Source organism: Tachysurus vachellii, chromosome 17 (assembly GCF_030014155.1).
Source record: "Tachysurus vachellii isolate PV-2020 chromosome 17, HZAU_Pvac_v1, whole genome shotgun sequence".
Classification (NCBI taxonomy): domain Eukaryota; kingdom Metazoa; phylum Chordata; class Actinopteri; order Siluriformes; family Bagridae; genus Tachysurus; species Tachysurus vachellii.
The window spans coordinates 19,158,515-19,178,422 of NC_083476.1; the positions used below are offsets into that span (position 1 = coordinate 19,158,515).

Consider the following 19,908-nt stretch of genomic DNA (forward strand, 5'->3'; position numbering starts at 1 on the left):
GGGAAAATATCTTGTATATCCAGGATTATTACTTGCATTCAGTTTTCCTCTGTCAGAATGACTGGGCATGAGAGGACACAGCGCGCAAGCGACGACGAATACAAGAGGAACGACGCCGCCTTCCATAATTCGGGGCAAACTGTGGAACGCCGACAGAGAATTTAGTTGGAATAAAAAGTGAATGGAGCGAGCAGGCTTGGATGGATACAATGGGTGACCCCGAGCAAATGCATCAAGAATGGATATAGCGGAGGCGAGTTTTCCTGCGCTCAACTCCTCCGCGAACAGCACGAACGCACCCAAACTTCCGCCGCACTCGCGCTGCGCGGCCGCTTTCATCATCCTGGTGGTCACAGTGATCATTTTGGTCACCATCGTAGGGAATGTGCTTGTGGTGGTGGCCGTGTTCACGAGCCGCGCTCTGCGCGCACCTCAGAACCTTTTTCTGGTGTCACTAGCGTCGGCGGACATTCTGGTGGCCACACTGGTCATCCCGTTCTCTCTAGCCAACGAGGTGATGGGATATTGGTACTTCGGCAGCACGTGGTGCGCGCTCTACTTGGCGCTCGACGTGCTCTTTTGCACCTCGTCCATCGTGCACCTGTGCGCTATCAGCCTTGACCGCTACTGGTCGGTAACGAGCGCCGTGAGCTACAACTTGAAGCGCACGCCACGCCGCGTCAAGACTATGATCGCCGCTGTGTGGATCATCTCAGCTGTGATCTCGTTCCCACCGCTTGTCATGACCAAGCATGACGAGCTCGAGTGCCTGCTAAACAACGACACTTGGTACATCTTGTCCTCGTGCGCCGTGTCCTTTTTCGCACCGGGCCTTATCATGGTGTCCGTGTACTGCAAGATCTACAGAGTGGCTAAACAAAGGGCCGCCACCGTGTTTGTGGCCAAACCCAGCATGGCGCGCCAGCCCTCACTCTCTGAGACGGGTTTTGTTCGCAAAGGAAAGTCCGAACCGACTAGTCCGAGTGTGTGCGGCTCTAACGAGCAAAACCAAGGCGAGCTGGACGCCATCGATCTGGAAGAGAGCTGCGTCTCCAATGCGCACTCGGCCAGAGGCGGCAAAGTGGAACTCGCGTGTGTGTGCGCACGTTCCAAGCTGGACGCGCGCGCGTCGGAAGTGTGTGACGATGAACCTGTGAATCGTGTACGACAGAGCTCTCTGTCCAAAGCCAAACTGGCTCAGATGCGTGAGAAACGATTTACTTTCGTGTTGGCTGTGGTTATGGGTGTCTTTGTGCTCTGCTGGTTCCCGTTTTTCTTTACCTACAGCCTTCATGCCGTGTGCAGAGAGAGCTGCACGATACCTGACACGCTGTTTAACCTTTTTTTCTGGATCGGCTACTGCAACAGCTCAGTAAACCCAATCATTTACACCATATTTAACCGGGACTTTCGGAGAGCATTTAAAAAGATCATGTGCCACAACCCACTGAGAGCCTGAATGCAAATTATTTTTTATTGGTGAAGCATTTTACCTGCTGACCCAGCATATAGTGAATGGAAGTTTGTTTGTGTGTGTGTGTGTGTGTGTGTGTGTGTGTGTGTGTGTGTGTGTGTGTGTGTGTACATATTATAGGAAACTTTCTATTCTCTCATGTTTACATGTCTAGATAAGGATGCTGAGATTTCACCTTTATAAAATGATCCACAGTGATGGATTAACATCTACAGTGTTGATGTAAGAGTGGAACTGGACACAAATGATTTGCATTGTGCTGTGAATGTAGCTGTAGGAGAGTCTGACGCGCCCAATGAAAGATCCAGAAACAATGCATTTCCAGTAACTGCAACAAATCATGAATCCTATCATGTTTAAATAAAAAAAAAAATGGAACGGATGTTGGTTGAAATCTACTTCAAATCTACTTTACGCCAGCTTTGTTCTTCACTTCCCTTTGAATACATCGGTCTTGTTAAAGCAAAAAATATTATGGAAATAATATATGCAGATGCATTGGATGTATTTTTGGTGGATGGATTACGTCATGTCATCTTACTGAGCTCCTAATGCAAAAGCAACTTTAAGTGGCGCCAACTGAAATGCTCTTTATTCATGTGAGTAAACAAAACGGACTCTATACCTCCGATACTTTTGCACCTAATAAGCTAGATCCAATTCGGTTTGGAAAATGTTCGTCGAATATGTCACATTTGTCGGGATTAGTGGGTGTAAATGACTCGTGTGTTATAGTTTATGTAAATAAAATGGCTGGAAACAAATATTTCTCGTTTAATAGACATAACAACTGCAACCAGATTTAAGACCAAATGCCAAAAAACAAGGTGCACACTGTGAACTTTAAATTTTGTGTGTGTGTGTGTGTGTGTGTGTGTGTGTTGGACACCTTTACGGTAAAAATTCCAAGAAGAAGAAGAAGAAGAAGAAGCGCACTTCAAGTACCTGGATATTACAAAAATATACGTGTGGAATGTTGAACTGTTCATGCACTCAACACTCTCAATTTTGCTTACATAGAGGAAGGGGCGGAGCTACCAAAGAGTGGTGCTGGATGAGAAAAAAGTTCAAGATGGCCGACGAGGCTCCTGTGGATGAGATATCTAACAAACAAAGTTTGTGTGATTTATTTTGAAACCATTTAAAAATCCACCGTATTCACCATAGCTAAAGCCATAGCTGAGATAATACAACCCTCCTAAAATTCCCCCACTTGAAGCTAGAGTATATAGTGTACAGCAAGTGCACGTCGTGTAGTCGTTTGGGACGCAGCTAAAGGCAATAAAGAATCCTAGATTTCTCATATCTTTTCTGTGACAACCTGCAAGTCTACCTCAGTGGTTTCACGACTCAGAAGGATATGATGAAGCTCCATCCAGCTGTCAATGTCCTTGATCTGGAAATAAACATGACATTCTGCGGTTTGTGAACAGAACGTGGCGCTAATGGCGTTCAGCATTAGATATTAAATGTTTCTAAATAGGGGGCCACGGTGGCTTAGTGGTTAGCCAGTTCGCCTCACACCTCCAAGGTCGGGGTTCGATTCCCGCCTCCGCCTTGTGTGTGTGGAGTTTGCATGTTCTCCCCGTGCCTCGGGGGTTTCCTCCCCCCCCCGGTCCAAAGACATGCCTGGTAGGTTGATTGGCATCTCTGGAAAATTGTCCCTAGTGTGTGAGTGTGTGATTGCGTGGGTGAATGAGAGTGTGTGTGCGCTGCGCTGCGATGGGTTGGCACTCCGTCCATCCTGCCTTGATGCCCAATGACGCCTGAGATAGGCACAGGCTCCCCGTGACCCGAGGTAGATCAGATAAGTGGTAGAAGATGAATGAATGACTATTTCAAAATATTCATTTCACAAGAGTTCACTAGTTCCTCTATCATCAGCCATACTCTCTCCCCTGTCAGTCATAACGACTAGCCAATTGTGAGCATCTTTAAGCTTGTGTATGCGGAAGAGGGCAGATAGCACCTTTTTCTCAGTGTGTTACAATGCAGTTTGAAATAAGATGTGTTTGGCTGGTTTATGTCTCTCAAATGAAGCAAGTTGTTCACTTTTCTGTGATATGAAACAGAATCTTAGGAGGAAAAAAGTGTAAATTAAACCCATATTAGCTCCATGTGTATGAATTTATGTATATATGTATTTATGATACAAATGTATTGTCATACGTGACATGAAAAATATGTGTTATACCTTGACTTGATATGGAGTTACAAATTCTTTGTAAATCTTTGCACATTCTCCGAGCACCCTTTCTTTTTTATTCTTGTTTGTTTTTGGTTTTCTTTTAAGATCCAGCTCTTGTATATCATCATAAAAGCTTCTTTTCATGAGTCTTACCAAGTCTAAGCATTAAAGATGTATCACAAGGTCTGTCAAAAAACAAAAAACCAAACAAAAAAAAAAAAGAGAGATCAAATGGGCACACACACACACACACACACACACACACACACACACACACACACACACACACACACATACTTTAGCATATGCAAAGAAGTAAGTCTATTTTATTTCCGCTGACATTTCCTAAAGGCAAAATGAACCAAATTCAGATGAAAGGAATCTGGTGGCTCTCTGGAAGACATTTCTCTGGCATGGTTAGAGTCTACACGTCCTCTTACATATAGGGTTACTGCAAACGATTCTGATTGATCAACAGTGATGAAACAATTCTATAATCCAGATGGAAGTGTGAATCCAGGATGCCTCTGTCCCCATGCACAGGGCACAATGATTTAAAAAAAATCCTATTAGGGAGCTGTTTGTATGACACTTGTATTTTTTTTAACTGAGGAATAAAGTCTGTCTGAGCAGTTAGTTTGTATTCAGTTCATGTTCATGTACAACTCATATACCTAAGAGAGCAGTTGTTTAAAAGTGTTACTTATTTATTTAGGGACCGATAAAATAGAAAAAATGCAACCACATAATCAGCTCGGAAGCTGGCAGCATTGCCTCCACTTGGCTCAAAATATATTTAAAGGTACAGGGATTAAAATGATTTGGGTGCACATACTTTAAATTAATTAATTATTTTTATTATTCATTCATTCATTCATTCATCTTCTACCGCTTATCTGAACTACCTCGGGTCATGGGGAGCCTGTGCCTATCTCAGGCGTCATCGGGCATCAAGGCAGGATACACCCTGGATGGAGTGCCAACCCATCGCAGGGCACACACACACTCTCATTCACTCACGTAATCACACACTACGGACAATTTTCCAGAGAATCCAATCAACCTACCATGCATGTCTTTGGACCGGGGGAGGAAACCGGAGTACCCGGAGGAAACCCCCGAGGCACGGGGAGAACATGCAAACTCCACACACACAAGGTGGAGGCGGGAATCGAACCCCGACCCTGGAGGTGTGAGGCGAACGTGCTAACCACTAAGCCACCGTGCCACCCTTGCTTTTTATTATTATTTTTTTAAATAATTTGACATCCTGTCCACAAAGGCAGCCATATTCTATTTTACAATATGATCTACTGAGCTTTTACTTTCTTGCTTGCAAATCAGTGAAACTTTAAAAAAATCCAACATCAGGGTGGCATCATCATCATCACCACCTGCTGTTCAAATCTGCCACCGAGATGAAGAGTTTCCTCTTCGAAACGCCGCGCACCCTAGAGAATCCGACGCAAAAGCTTAATAAATGCTTCGGCACGCCTGCTTGTTTGTAGCCCTGACCCTAAAAAAAACCCCACAAAGACAGAGAGAGTAAATTTAGCTTTGGAAACAGTATGAGGCAGAGAGAAGAGGCAGCTGGTTCACATAGAGAGCATGAATAAAGTGCTGGGAACAGGCAGAAAGTATCACATGAGAGTGAATATACTCCACTTTTCCTAAGAGAGACAGAACGAGGTCAGGCTGGAGGGGATGACCGGGGGATGTGCTACACTAATCGGATGAGGAGCGGTATTCTCTCATACAGACACAGCAGGAGAGGATTCGCTCTATCCTTCCTTTTAAATAATTCAGAAACACAGAAACACTTTCTTTCAGTGATCCTAAGACCCGAGTCTGGGATAATTGAAATGTACGCTTTCTTTCATTGAGTAAAAAAAAAAAAAAACAATGCTCTGATGGAAAATCTTTCCTAGAGCTGGGCTTTCTTTAATACTGAGCTACTGCATGTTGACCTTGTGATAATGAGTCTTGGGAAATTATTGACGGACGATAAATTCAGCTTCTTGGTATTAGATAATAATAAATGAAGTGTGACTTTTCCAACAAATAAAATTCGGCTATTTTTAGAGTTTTTTTAGGTTCCTTCTTCATTAAAAATGCTAAGAGCTCCGACTGGCGTTTAGAAAAAAAGAAATAAATTACACTTCTTTAGAAACGTACAATGGATCATTGGTTCATTTTGGAGAAACTTGTTATTACATGACATTATATCTTAACTAGAACCTTAACTATAAAATGTGTGAAGTGTTTTTCATTCATGAATAAACATTGCAATTGTTGGAAAATTGCTCTAGTGTGAGAACAATAAGACACAGAACATGCTGATAGACGTATCACATCACCCTTGTGCGGATTATTGTCATACAACCTCATGCTCTCTTGTGTGTTATTCCTTTTATTTCCATTCCTGCATCAATAAGACACCGTTGTTTTACCCACCTAATACCTTCATACTATATTTGCCCTTTATGATGACTTAAGCTGACTTACTGACTAAATTGACGAATAGAAGAATTACACTATGTTTATAGGGGGTATGTGTTAATGATTGTATCATCATTAAGGGTTTACTGTACTGCCTTCTGCTTCGTGGCCTTTTGCTTTATTAGATTAACAATGAAACATTCCCAGAGGCGACAAGAAATGACAAGAAATCTTGAAAAAGGAAAAATGTCTCCCTCCAGGACAGTGAGACTATAAATCATCACTTTTCCACAATTGTACAAGTCAAACAATTCTTACGCATGGAACACAAACCTCATGGTCTTAAGAATTAAAGCAGCAGATTCTAGGTACCAATGTACAGCATCTAGGTGAATCTCATTCAAAGCAGGCTCAGCTCAACTCTCTTTAGGTTATCCATGTGGTCTCATCTACACAGCAGTGTGTGAGCCTCGAGTAGCTCAAAGCACATGTCGAGGGAGGATTCATGGAACACCCTGATGGCCGGAGGAGTCACAGAGTAAGTAGAAGAATAATCAGCATTGCATTGAATATATGACAAGAGATAATGATTTGAATAGCCTAAAGAAGTTTTTTTTCTTATACTCCAGCGATTTCCTAGTGAATGCAAGTGAACACCACATCATTTTTTAAAACTATTTATAATTATTTGTTAGACATGTTTATCAGGACTTAGCTTCCATTACCATACACCGTTCCCGTCAGGATCCGTTCCCCACCCCGGCCACGACCCCATCCATAAGGGGAAGGATGTGTTCGTTCACAAAAAGCTCGCTCTCAACGCGCTGTGTCACTGAGGCACTGTGGAGATGAAGACACCAAGATAAAGTTTATAACAAATTTTATCTGTTAAATTTTCACATTCTTGAAGTGAAAGTCACAATTAACGACTGTATTATTATTATTATTATTATTATTATTATTATTATTATTATTATTATTATCACTATTTAATATTATTATTATTATTATTATTATTATTATTATTATTATATTTTATTATCTCCATTTAGAAGTTTAGAAGTTTTAAGACAAAAAATGGAAATAGGAAATGTAAAATGACAGAAAAAATATTCACCTTCACAATGAAATAAACTACAGGATATATTCTTAATCGATTGATTCGCTTTACACGTACCAGTGATCGAGTTGTTACCACAGAAATAGGATTTATGAATCGCAGCCAGAAATACTCTCAGACTTTCATGTGCTGTTATAGAAATTTAATCCACACCTGAGAATTCAACACCATGGTGGTGTAAATCCTAATCCCAAATACAGGCTTTTTATGTTGACTTCGTTCTTTGTCCCCTACATGAGATCTGCTCTCTGTGAATGCAACTGCACAAGGTTTTATTCTAACAGTGTCAGGGCTGATTTTTTCCGTAATAAACGAAAAGCCGTAAAAACGACAGGTATCTGTTTGGCCACTTCAATCACTCTACCATCTGAAATGTTCTCTGTCATGCATTTTATTTTCTGAAAAGAACTTGAAATGAACTGTGCTTCAACAAAGGCCCGCTCTTATTGTACTGATGGCATCGTGTCACCCAGAGATCTTCAATATGTAGTTTTGTGATTGGAATGAAGTCTGCAGAGAATGATTATATATAATGGATGCACGGGTAGAAAATCAGAGAAAAAGTATCGCTGTTATTTTTATGGCATTTTATCCTGGCATTTTATCCATAATTTAGCCTCATTCGGTATTAAATTGGCTTTTTTAGCAGGGATGTGGTGTCAACGTGATATGTGGTATCTTGTATTTTATTATAGGATGGCTATAAACTTGCAAACTTTCTCGAGAACCATTTATCTACATCTAGATACCAATATACAATTTTTTTATATAAGCATTTAACATATTTATTTAAAGACAAGCATTAAATATGGTCATTTTTAATGGTAGCTTCATATGCATACTATTGTCATTGTATACACTTTGCATTGTTTTTATGAACTTGTTTTTAGCACAAAGATTGAGGGATGATCATCTACCTACATAGAAATTTGGGTGTTTTTGGTTTATTGGGTCAATATGAGTTCAATTCAATAGGACTGAAAGTTTGTAGACACTTCATCATACATCCTTTTTTTTTTTTTACATTCAATTCAAGATGTATGTCGCATTATAATACTGTTATAATAACCTCCATTAGATTCTGGAGCAAGGCTGAGGAGAAGTTCACACAGTGCTACATCTTATACGATAGTGAATTAATAAGATGATACAGATTAAATCATGTAGGGATTATTTTTGTGACCAATCAGATTACAGATAAAGTGTTTTCAGCTTTAGGGAATTCAGTCAGTTTGTGATCACAGAAATGAACACAAAATCAAGCAAACTCACAAATATTCAGAGGAATTAAACATTTTTTCTAAATTCTGTAGATTTGGGCCAGGATTTAGGTATGACATCATCAAAAGCGCTTTTCCATTCGCTTGCACATGTAACTGTAGATACAGCTATTACAGAAAGTCATTACATATGACTTTTTAGTGGTAAGAGTTTCAAAAAGAATCATGTGCTTAAAGTTTTACCAATCCAACCAGTTAAAAAATGAATTGCAAAAACCGCGGCAAAACCAAGCGTTGCTGGACACAATGCGGTAGAACTGGGCAGTTTGGAGAAGATGGTCAGATGTCCACAAACCTTTGGCTATATGATGTACATGTAGCTCCATGTTCGGGGTCGCCACAGCAGATCATATGGTCCGCATGCATATTTGATTTGGCACACGTTTTATGTCAGATGACATCAGTAAGCAAATCCTCCCATTTTTATCCAGGTATTGGACCGACACTAAGAGTTAACTCTTCAATGGCTGGATCTGCTCCCTGCCCAGGAACCGAACCCGGGCCGCAACAACAAGGACCACTGGACCACCAGGGGACAATGTACTGTATATACCTTATAGCAATGCATATCGGATTTTCTGCCATTTAATTTTTTCCTTGCAAAATACAGTTTATTTGCTTCTACAATTTATTTTTATTTTTATTTATTTATTTACATATTTTGGATCAGCACGACAGATTACCAACCAAAACAAGACATGCATCTCAGATTTTTGATCTGCAGGACAGTAGTTGAGACTTCTTCGGAACAAACCTAGTACCTTTGGACATAATGGACTCCAAGAAGTCACAAATTCACAGATCACCTCAAACATCTACATTATTTCTTGTATTTTAGATATTCAACGTCTCCAACAGTCACCAAACAGGAAGTAAGACACATCTCAATCATCAATGGCTTGAAATATTGCCAACATCTTCATTATATTTACATTTTACAGCATTTAGCAGACTCCCTTATCCAGAGCGTCTTACATTTTTAGCTCATTTTATACAACAGAGCAATCGAGGGTTAAGGCCCTTGCTCAGGGGGCCCAGCAGTGGCAGCCTGGTGGACGTGGGAATCGAAATCACAACCTTCCGATTGGTAGGCTACCACATCCCCACATTATATATTACTATATGTTGGTATATAATCCTAAAACATCACCTTACTAATACACTTTCTTGTATTTCCTTGAAGTCTTCAGCCAGCTGTAAGTGCGAGGCAGCGTGTAAGTGCACTGTCTGAACTGCCAAATGGAACGCATCGTGTTTGAGAGCAAAGTTTTTGCATGTACATTGTGGTTGAAATTACCAGGTGCATAGAATAAATTAAAATAGAATTAAATCGCCGCTTGCTTTCATGCCATCTTCTCTTTCAAGCTGCTAAACTAATTGCTCATATCTTTAGGAAGCACAAGAACAGCAAAAGCAACCACACACTTGTTTAATCGGAGCTGAAAGCCGGCGGCATCGCCTCCACTCGCCTCAGAGTATCTTCAAACATGCTGAGACTAGAGGGATTTAAAATAGAGCCTGAGTAAAAACGACCCACGTTTGTACACACTTTAAAATAAAGGTGCCAGAATATGATACTAAAGAAGCACCATTTTGGTTTCTCTTTAAAGATCCAAAAGTTGGGTTTCCTAAAGAACCTTTTGGTCCATTATTCTCTTAGTCGTTTTTGTTCTTGTTGTTGCTCCTTGCATCAATGGCTTGTTCTTTTTTTCAGCTCCTGGAGGAGCTTAGAAAACAAACCAGACTTGAAAGTATCCAGAATAAAGCTTTCGTATTCAATTCCTAAAAACATTCACCGGTTTGAGCTGGATTTCCATTCTGAAACGTTATTTATTTATTTATTTATTTATTTATTTATCATTTTTAATGTTCAGGCTTTTTATTATTCATTCTCCATTTTCTTTTATTCAATCTATTTTGCTTTGGCTCAAACCGTTCCTTTAATGTTCCTCACATCAGCCGTAGAACTTTCCGGGTCGAACCCGAACCTGGCCGAGCCGAACCTGAATTCAGAATCCTTCTGTATGAAACGTGACCATCGCCGGACCTTGATTGCTTTTTGTTTCTATATCACTTTTATCATCATTTGTCCTCGCAGTTGGTTCATGATTGAATTTATTCATTCAAGAGTTCGGTGCGTTAAATCGCTTGCAGATTTCAAGGGCAGGGATATTAAATAGCTCAATTGTCCTCGTTGTAGAAATGTACTTATCAGTAGTCGACTCATGAATAGCGCAAAATCTCTGCAGAAATATGCTGTAGTCAAAGGCAACATCTGATTTTAAAGATTAGTTTTTAATTGCTTTTCACAGTTATTTGAGTTATATGGGATTTTTGAGCTCTTTATTTAAGACTCTATAATAATAAAGACCAGGAGAAGGTAAAATTCACTACATCCTGCATCGGATCCATGAAGTTTTTACAGTAAAATAAACACCACAAAACATATCTATTATGTTAACTCAATTATTAATCATGATATAATGATGACAGTAAACTCACCGTGTACTTTATAAGAACAGCTCGATCAGGTTTTCCCAGCTTAGCAAATAATATTTTTTTAGAACTGAACAATGATGAGGGGGCACAGTGGCTTAGTGGTTAGCACGTTCGCCTCACACCTCCAGGGTTGGGGGTTCGATTCCCGCCTCCGCCTTGTGTGTGTGGAGTTTGCATGTTCTCCCCGTGCCTTGGGGGTTTCCTCCGGGTACTCCGGTTTCCTCTCCCGGTCCAAAGACATGCATGGTAGGTTGTGTGTGTGTGTGTGCCCTGCGATGGGTTGGCACTCCGTCCAGGGTGTATCCTGCCTTGATGCCCGATGACGCCTGAGATAGGCACAGGCTCCCCGTGACCCGAGGTAGTTCGGATAAGAGGTAGAAGATGAATGAATGAATGAATAAATGAACAATGATGAGATTAAACCAATTTCATATAGAGAGTTTTTAGTGATTGTTTATGAAAATACCCCAGTGGTTTCAGAGGATTTACACTAGCGTTTGACCAAGTTGTTAAACAATTAGCGATATGAGAAATAATCATGGAATGCACATACATACTAACGCAGCCTCTGATCACATAGAAATCTAAAATTTGACAAACCAAATTTGACGCTGTTACAGTACTTTTTAACCTGTGCCTTAAATGAGAGCTGAACATTCGCACGCTTTAATTAACATTCACATTAACAAAGTGTCAGAATGTTGGAAGCAATGTGATTTTATAGACTGGTGTGATTTTCAGAGGTCACAGCTGAACAGACAGACTGGTTGGAGCTGACAGAAAGGCTGTGTTAACTAACTCAAATACCCAGTCTACATAAACGCAGAGCAGAAATGAATCTCAGAGCATGTTGAACCTTGAGAAGGATGAGCTACGACGGCATCCGGTTCCATTCTTATCATCCAAGAACGGAGATCTAATGGGAAACTAATCTAGATTGAAAAAACAACCTCAGCCAAATGTATCAGATGATTTTCTGAACACATCCCTGACTGGCTGATTGAATAATCGCATACATTACATTCTCAGAAGATTCTCAGTATGGCTTAGTGGTTAGCACGTTTGCCTCACACCTCCAGGGTTAGGGGTTCAATTCCCGCCTCCGCCTTGTGTATGTGGAGTTTGCATGTTCTCCCCGTGCCTCGGGGGTTTCCTCCGGGTACTCCGGTTTCCTCCCCCGGTCCAAAGACATACATGGTAGGTTGATTGGCTACTCTGGAAAATTGTCCGTAGTGTGTAATCGCATGAGTGAATGAGAGTGTGTGTGTGCCCTGCGATGGGTTGGCACTCCGTCCAGGGTGTATCCTGCCTTGATGCGGATGCTGATGCGGGTAGTTCGGATAAGCGGTAGAAAATGAGTGAGTGAGAATGATTATCCTATGTATGAATCAGGTTGTGACCTGATGATGTAGCACAGAATGAGATACTTTTAAGATGCGTCTGTTAGCATAAAGCTTCAACATCAGGACTTGCGGTCACTCACATGAGGAGACCAAAAAACAAGCTCATGCATAATGTAAAAAGGTTCACACTTCCGAAAAGAAGGCTGAAGGATCTTTTTAAATTGAAGGCAATTAAACCGAGTGAAAACTCATAAAGGAACGCTAATCAAGTGGCACGTCAGCTCTAATGTTGGTATTGCTGATGATTTCCTTTGCAGGCCTTTTTTTTCCACCAGTCCTTGGCTTCATTTCTGTGCTGTCACTCACTTGCAACGGGAACATAAAAGACAGCAAGACACGCGGAACAAGAGAAAAAACGAAGGCAGGAGAGATGAAAGGACAAAATGGTTCCCTCATGGTAGGAGAGCTCTTGTCAAGAGTGGAGCAGCAAAAAAAAAAAAAAAAGATGAGTTTGAGCTGGCAGACTCGAGAGACGAGGAACAGGGTGAGTGATCCGTGATGCTGTATAATGAACATCTGCATGAGGATTAGAGGATTTTAATTATATATTCAATTCAAAATAAATTAAAAAAATAAATTATCTGGTCAGCCAATCCATGTAGCAGCACCCGCAGATGAGTAAAATCATGAAGAAGCATGGAACATGGCAAAGTTAGGACGAAGGAAATATCTGCTTGGAGTGAATGTGCAACAATACAACAATAAATAAAGCTATGACAGGTTATACGTGTATAGTATGTGGTCACTTATGCGGTTAAAGCTCTGGGTTGTTGAGTGGGAGATCAGGGTTCGAGCCCCAGCACTGTCAAGCTTGAGCAATTCCCTTAACCCTCTCTGCTCCAGAGGTGCTGTATCATGTGTGACTTTGTGCTCTGACCTTCAACCTCCAAAGTTGAGATATGTGGATAAATAATTTCACTGTGCTGTAATGTATATGTGACAAAATAAAGTTCAGATTCGACCACGATGTAGCAGAACCTAGATCTACAGAACATCTCCATCTTTGCAAATGCAAATCAGCAGCCCCAGAAAGGTGCCTGCTTTGACACCCCACATCTGTACCATGAATTACTTTAATGACTAAAATATGACTAAAGTAAAGCATCTTCTTTAAGTAATATGTAAGAAACCGGTCATTTCTGTAAGCCATCAATCTCCTTCATACAGTAAGTGAGCTTTGGAAGCTGATTGCTTCTCCTTTAGTTCCTATACATCTGTGCACCTTCAGTCCCTTTCCGCTGAAGTCATACTGTAGAACGTAGCTGAATAGCCTTTAATTACACAAACAAACTAATCGGTTCCAGGAAAATAGAACAAACAAGCTTGGCTCTTGGGTAGAAGTTTACGGTTTGAGGTCAGTCGTTCAAAGGAGATCGGACGAAAAGTTTCTGGATTGATTTAATAAAAAATTAAAATTCAATTAGCTTCAAGTCAAAAATTTAATACAGATCCCTAAGGAACAAAAAGCCCCATGAACCTCAACCTGAGGACAACCTTCAACTTTCTCTGGTCCGCGTTTGTTTTTAGTTGACACTGAATCACAAAGAGATGCCTTTAGATTAGTTAGCATACTCTAAAATCATTTAGCAAGGGCTGAGCGTCAGGTGATGTAAAAAAAAATCTCAGAAAACACAATTTAAAATAGTCTGCTTTCTTGGTTCCTGCCTTTTAATGTAATTCAACCGGAAAAATCAGCGACTAGCAAGCTAGTTAGCTAGCATGCAGAATAAGAAGTGCTAGCTTATTTCTACTAGCTATAACAGCAGTAACTGTTTTTTTAAAGCTTTAAAAAGAATCGCCGCTAAGCAGGTGGTTGAAATGTCAATCGTTACAGTTTTTTTCAGAGCTGTAACAACTCAAACGATCACAACAGCAACAGTGAAAAAAAAGATTTTCCTGAATTCATCATGCTAATGTAAGTAGCCTAACGATCATTTTGCAGGTGTTAGAAGGAAATCTTTGTGGGTGTTGTCAGCGATATCCAATAATCCATGTTTATTAATTCTATACTTTCTTTGTATAGGTAAACATATAATTCATGCATTTTATAGCATATGCCAGACCACAACTTTATCTGAACCCACCATTTCTACTACACGCTATAGCTATAGTTACAGACCTTCTGATGATACGGGACGTCTCAGAAGATCGTTCTTCATCGTTTTGTGTTTCCGGTAATGATTTTTTTGAAAGACGGCTCACGTACAGTGATGCTGCAACTGGCTTTACTTGCCTGACCCTGGATTAGAAGGAACAAACAACTGAGGAGATTCAGCAGACAGGTGACAAGTTCAAACAACCAGGTCATTCACACACACACACACACACACACACACTCACAGAGCAAGAGAATAAACACAGGAATCACTGACTGCACAGGTATGTTTGTATATATTTAGGGAAGTGTGTGTGTGTTTTTGTGTGTGTGTGTGTGTGTGTGTGTGTGTGTGTGTGTGTGTGTGTGTTTTTAAGATGACATGTTGCTTGACAGTGAAGTCCGGAGGGATCGAATACACTATTTCAAAGCTAATCCACTGCTTACTGAACTACAGCTAAGGCGCCGACTGGGGAATAACAAACATCGATATTAAAAAGAAACAAGAATATATGGCCTTAAAAAAAAAAAGAGAGAAGCAAATTCGAAACTGGAGTGCAATTGTTATAGTTTATTAGAAAAGCATGCAATTTCATCCAAATTCAAAATAACGACACCACGGTGAGTTAACGGTTAGCACGTTTGCCTCATGGGTTGAGAGTTCAATTCCCACCTCTGAACTCGGTGTGTATGTGGAGTTTGAATGTTCTGCCTGTGCTTTAGGGGTTTCATCTGTGTACCCTGGTTTCCTCCTCCAGTCCAAAGACATGCATTGTAGGCTCTAAATTACCTGGAGTGTGTGTAATTGTGCCTTGTGATAAGTTAGTACCTTCTCTTAAGTTAGTGTCCCTGTCTTGTGTCCCCTGGGGTGGATGTATTTTTATTAGGGTCCAAACTCTAACTTCTAGACTCTGTAAGATAGCATACGTTTAGTCGTTATTCGTGTTAATAATAATAAATAAGTATGTACTGGAATGAAATACAGCATTAATCTGGACTAATCGAGGACAAAACTACAAAGTCTCTTTATCATATTTATATATGTTAGGAATTTAAAAGTCCTAATCAGTCATCTTATTTCCCTCCCCAAATCCTCCCTGGGGTATTTTGGATCATTTGGATATTATCTGCTGCTGTTCTTCTGCTCCTTTAATTCTTTTTTTTTAATCATTTCCTGATAAGGAAGCTTCCCAATGTGGAAATCAAACATGAAACTCAACGAGTAAGTTTGAGTTTTATCATCTTTCACGGAAGCGCAGTGTTGTGTCACTGGAATATTTGCTGGATTCGCCTGCTTTATGGATGTTTTCAACACCAGCTTAAGCGAGTGAGGCAGCAGAAAGCAAAACGGGAATTGGGTATTAACTTTCCCCTGCTGTCTTTTAAGGGATATACAGTATATGTGTGTGTTCCGGAACATTCAGTAGGCTGTAGATAAGGTGGTTTATGGTACGTCACATTAATCACACTATCTGGTGTCACCCAGATTAAGTTCCCTTTTGAGACTCAAGGTTGTTCCTCATATCGTCTAAGGGAGTTTTTCCTCACCACCGTCACCTCGAGTTTGCTCGTTTGAGATTATAAAAAAAATGTATAATTTCTATTCTGAATTTTTATATTGCTATAAATCTGCTTTGTGGCATTGTTAAAAGTGCTATACAGATAAAATCGTATGCAAAATGCTCAGATCCGCAATCATCATCATCATCATCTAGGTACAGAAGAAGCTGTACATGGAAGACATGGCCATCATAGAAATATACATAATGAATATTTAAAAATAGGCAACCCAAGGTCAGAGAAATCAGAGAAAAGCACGAAAAATAATGTATTACTAGCAACAGGTCCCTTTAAAGTTAGTAAACAAAGTGATGTGACGTACCCTGGTTGGGAAAAAATACTGAAGTAGCATAGCAACCTAACGCTACCTGATTCTTATAATCAGACTGAAGAATCCAACCATTTTGATATAATGAATAATCTTTTATTCAGTCTACCAAAAAACAGGAAGTTGCTAAAAGTGGCTAAATAATGAAGCGGTGAACTAGCCTATGTCAACGCCACCGCAAAGTCATGATTACTGGCGGTTTTTTTAAGTCGCTAAATCAGGGGTCGTGTCAGCAAGAAATTTATTAAACTTGAATTTTAGTCGTCTCTGAAGCTGATTTCAGTTATTTTTAGTTGTTATAATTTCGGTTTATGAGAAAATTTATTGAAATATAAGCGAGTTGTTTAACATTTCAAGCACATATAGGATTGTTTATTCACCATATATGTAACAAAGGTTACAGTAACTTCATAAATAGATTAAAAACAAAAAAAGCAAAGCAAAAGCAACCTGATTAGCATTATTTTTTCATCATAAAGTTTTAAAAAAAAATGTGACCTAAACGCACGTGAAATAATAAATACGACTTCCCGACTTGTAAATACAAACATCCCAGGATGAAGAATTTTAATCTTTTAATAATTACAGCCTATACATTTATTGGGGACAAATTTACATTAATGATAAAAAGAAGGACAACGTTTGCTAACGTCAAGCGTCTACTATAGGTGACACCCATAGCTAGTTCCTTGATGTAGACTTCAGATGAGTTCCTTAGTTTTATTAACCCAGTGTAACTTAGGCGGGGGGGCACAGTGACTTAGTGGTTAGCACGTTCGCCTCACACCTCCCGGGTTGGGGGTTCGATTCCCGCCTCCACCTTGTGTGTGTGGAGTTTGCATGTTCTCCCCGTGCCTCGGGGGTTTCCTCCGGGTACTCCGGTTTCCTCCCCCGGTCCAAAGACATGCATGGTAGGTTGATTGGCATCTCTGGAAAATTGTCCGTAGTGTGTGATTGCATGAGTGAATGAGAGTGTGTGTGTGTGCCCTGCGATGGGTTGGCACTCCGTCCAGGGTGTATCCTGCCTTGATGCCCAATGATGCCTGAGATAGGCACAGGCCCGAGATAGTTTGGATAAGCGGTAGAAAATGAGTGATTGAGAGTGAGTGTAACTTAGGCATGTTAGCTAGCTTACAAGCTAAGTTTTGCCATTACAGGCTAACATCTGTTTAGCTATAACTTAAAAAAGTATGTAGTATGTAGTACTACTCATAAATATTTGATAAAGATTTTTTTTCTATTGTGTTTTCTCTGGTAAACTATCATAACTGAGCTACTGTAGCAAAGGCTAATATTTATTTAGCAAAGCTAATTACAGCATGCTTAGCATAATATTAAATCCTGCCTTATTTTTGTATGCCAACTTTATTTTTTGGATTGTTATTTTAGTGAAATTGTGTATTCAGTCCAAATATATGTATATGTGTATAACGTGAATGACTCGCTGTTTGCTAGAGGTGAGAAACATTCGCGGTTACACGTTATATCAGATACACTGCTCTTTTATCCTCAGACATTTTATACAGAAATGTTGTGATTCTTTATGGAGTGTAAAAGTTTAGTAAAAAAAAAAAAGGATCGTAATGCCACGGTTTCACCACTATGTGCTTCATGAAATACGAAAACACGTGTGAATATTGTTCATCTGCAGACTCGAGTGTTTCCTCAAGCACAGTCAAGCAAGATTAAAAAAAAGGCTGAGTTGCTGTCAGCATTTGTAATAATAATTAATAATAATTTTTTAAAAATATATAAAACGCTGTCGTGAGATGAGAAAGACCTTGATGAGAAAGGACAGACGACGTGTGACAGTGAGTCACGGTCAGATTGAGGCAAAGGCAATTTCTCTACTGGAAGGTGATCTGCTTGTCTGCCAGCGATTGTTTTTCAGAGCTTCAGTAATAATCTGTATAATCTTTTAAGGTACTGGTATAGGTTTAAGCAGGAACTTATGTAGAAAGTACTAAATATCAATGAATTCAATTGAATTGATATGTTACCACTGACATGCTGCTAACCTACAGCTAGAACTCATGACGCTGCATCTGAGCTCCAGAAAAGATGACAACAGAACTGACTAACAACATGAACCACTTTATAATAAAACACACTATACTATAAATTCTATATCTGTCCATCGTTGCAAAAAATGGAGGACTATGTTTATCTAAAATTTTCAGAATTTCAAAGTGTACCAAAAAATGTGTTTATGTGAGTCACATGGGAGAAAAATGCCCTCTTATTGGTCAGAGTTTGGTCAGATTTTGCCAGTTTATGTTTCAGGGATCCACTTAAAATAGATAGTCAGCAGCTCAGCGAGGTTATTGTGGCTTTGTTTATAGGTGTAGTCGCTAAAATTTTTTAGACACGTTAACCCGATTCATATTGAGGGCCATTAGTTAACCAAGCATGCTAAGTAATCCCATCATGCATTGCAACACAGATTGGTTCGATGGTCCACTGAGTCAGCTTGCTTTCTCAGCACGAGTAAACCGATCCAGTGTGTGTTTGCATTTGGATTGTTTTGGTGCGGATCTGAACGTGATGATCGTCTTGTTCGTATACCTCTAAATGAAACAACAAAGAAAATGCACCAAGGATCTGAAAATCAAACCCTTCGACTGATCGAAGTATGAAAAAGCCCTTAAAGAAATGAGGCGTTGCTAAAAAAAATCACCAGGTTAAGCTTGGTAAAGTCTCACTCCTGGTATTTACTACTACGTTACTGAACTTGTTTATAATTAGATTGTGTTTATATGTTTTATACCGTTGTATTAATATATCATCGCTGTCGGGCGGAATCCTCGTATCTCCAAAACCGTTATTTTTCAGGAAATTAAAAAAACGCCGTACCTTATCTGCAGTGCACACGGTTTAGTCCGCGTTGCAGTGGATTGTCTTGCGCTAAATTCCTGTCCTCAGACGAGCACCAGAACTAGAGGGGGTCAAGATTTTCTTTTCTTTGAGCCCAGTGTTTTGAAGACATTTACCTCAGAAGACGTGTTGATTCTTTGCGACTCTTCTTGAGGAGAAATATGCCGTGAAGCTCTCCCGCGGAGTGAGGAAGAGGTGGACAGTTGAAGTGACGAATGGAGTTATGAGATTTGCGTTAAAGCTATTTTCAAGACTTTAGATTGTTTAATAACTTGTAAAAATATCAGACCCAAGTGGGGACTGACCAATAGCATCGATATGTGAAAAAATATGAATTTGACCAAATTTGGACATACGAGGTTTTCGCCCGACAGCGACGATATACTGTATATATATATATATATATATATATATATATATATATATATATATATATATATATATATATAGATAGATATATTTATTCAAGGGGAAAGTGTTTATTTAACATCACACCTTGTTTTTAAGTGCTCCAGCATTTTCTAAAAGCTGACGAATAGATTAGATGGATAGGAAGCGAGGCAGAAGGAAATCAATCCATTTGGATCCATTAGGCGCTTAATATCTGCGTTAAGAGAAACCAGAAGTGACTCAATCGTCTCTCTGAAA

General features: G+C 39.8%; 1 protein-coding gene across 1 annotated transcript; it reads left to right on the forward strand.

Moving 5' to 3' along the window:
• adra2db (adrenergic, alpha-2D-, receptor b) lies at positions 1-1,810 on the forward strand. Its single transcript, XM_060891038.1, has one exon. The coding sequence runs from the start codon at positions 239-241 to the stop codon at positions 1,457-1,459; it is 1,221 nt and encodes a 406-aa protein (XP_060747021.1). The 5' UTR covers positions 1-238; the 3' UTR covers positions 1,460-1,810.
• The last annotated feature ends 18,098 nt before the right edge of the window (positions 1,811-19,908 follow it).

Coding starts and splice junctions, on each gene's coding strand:
- adra2db (XM_060891038.1), top strand. CDS start 239: ATGGATATAGCGGAGGCGAGTTTTCCTGCGCTCAACTCCTCCGCGAAC.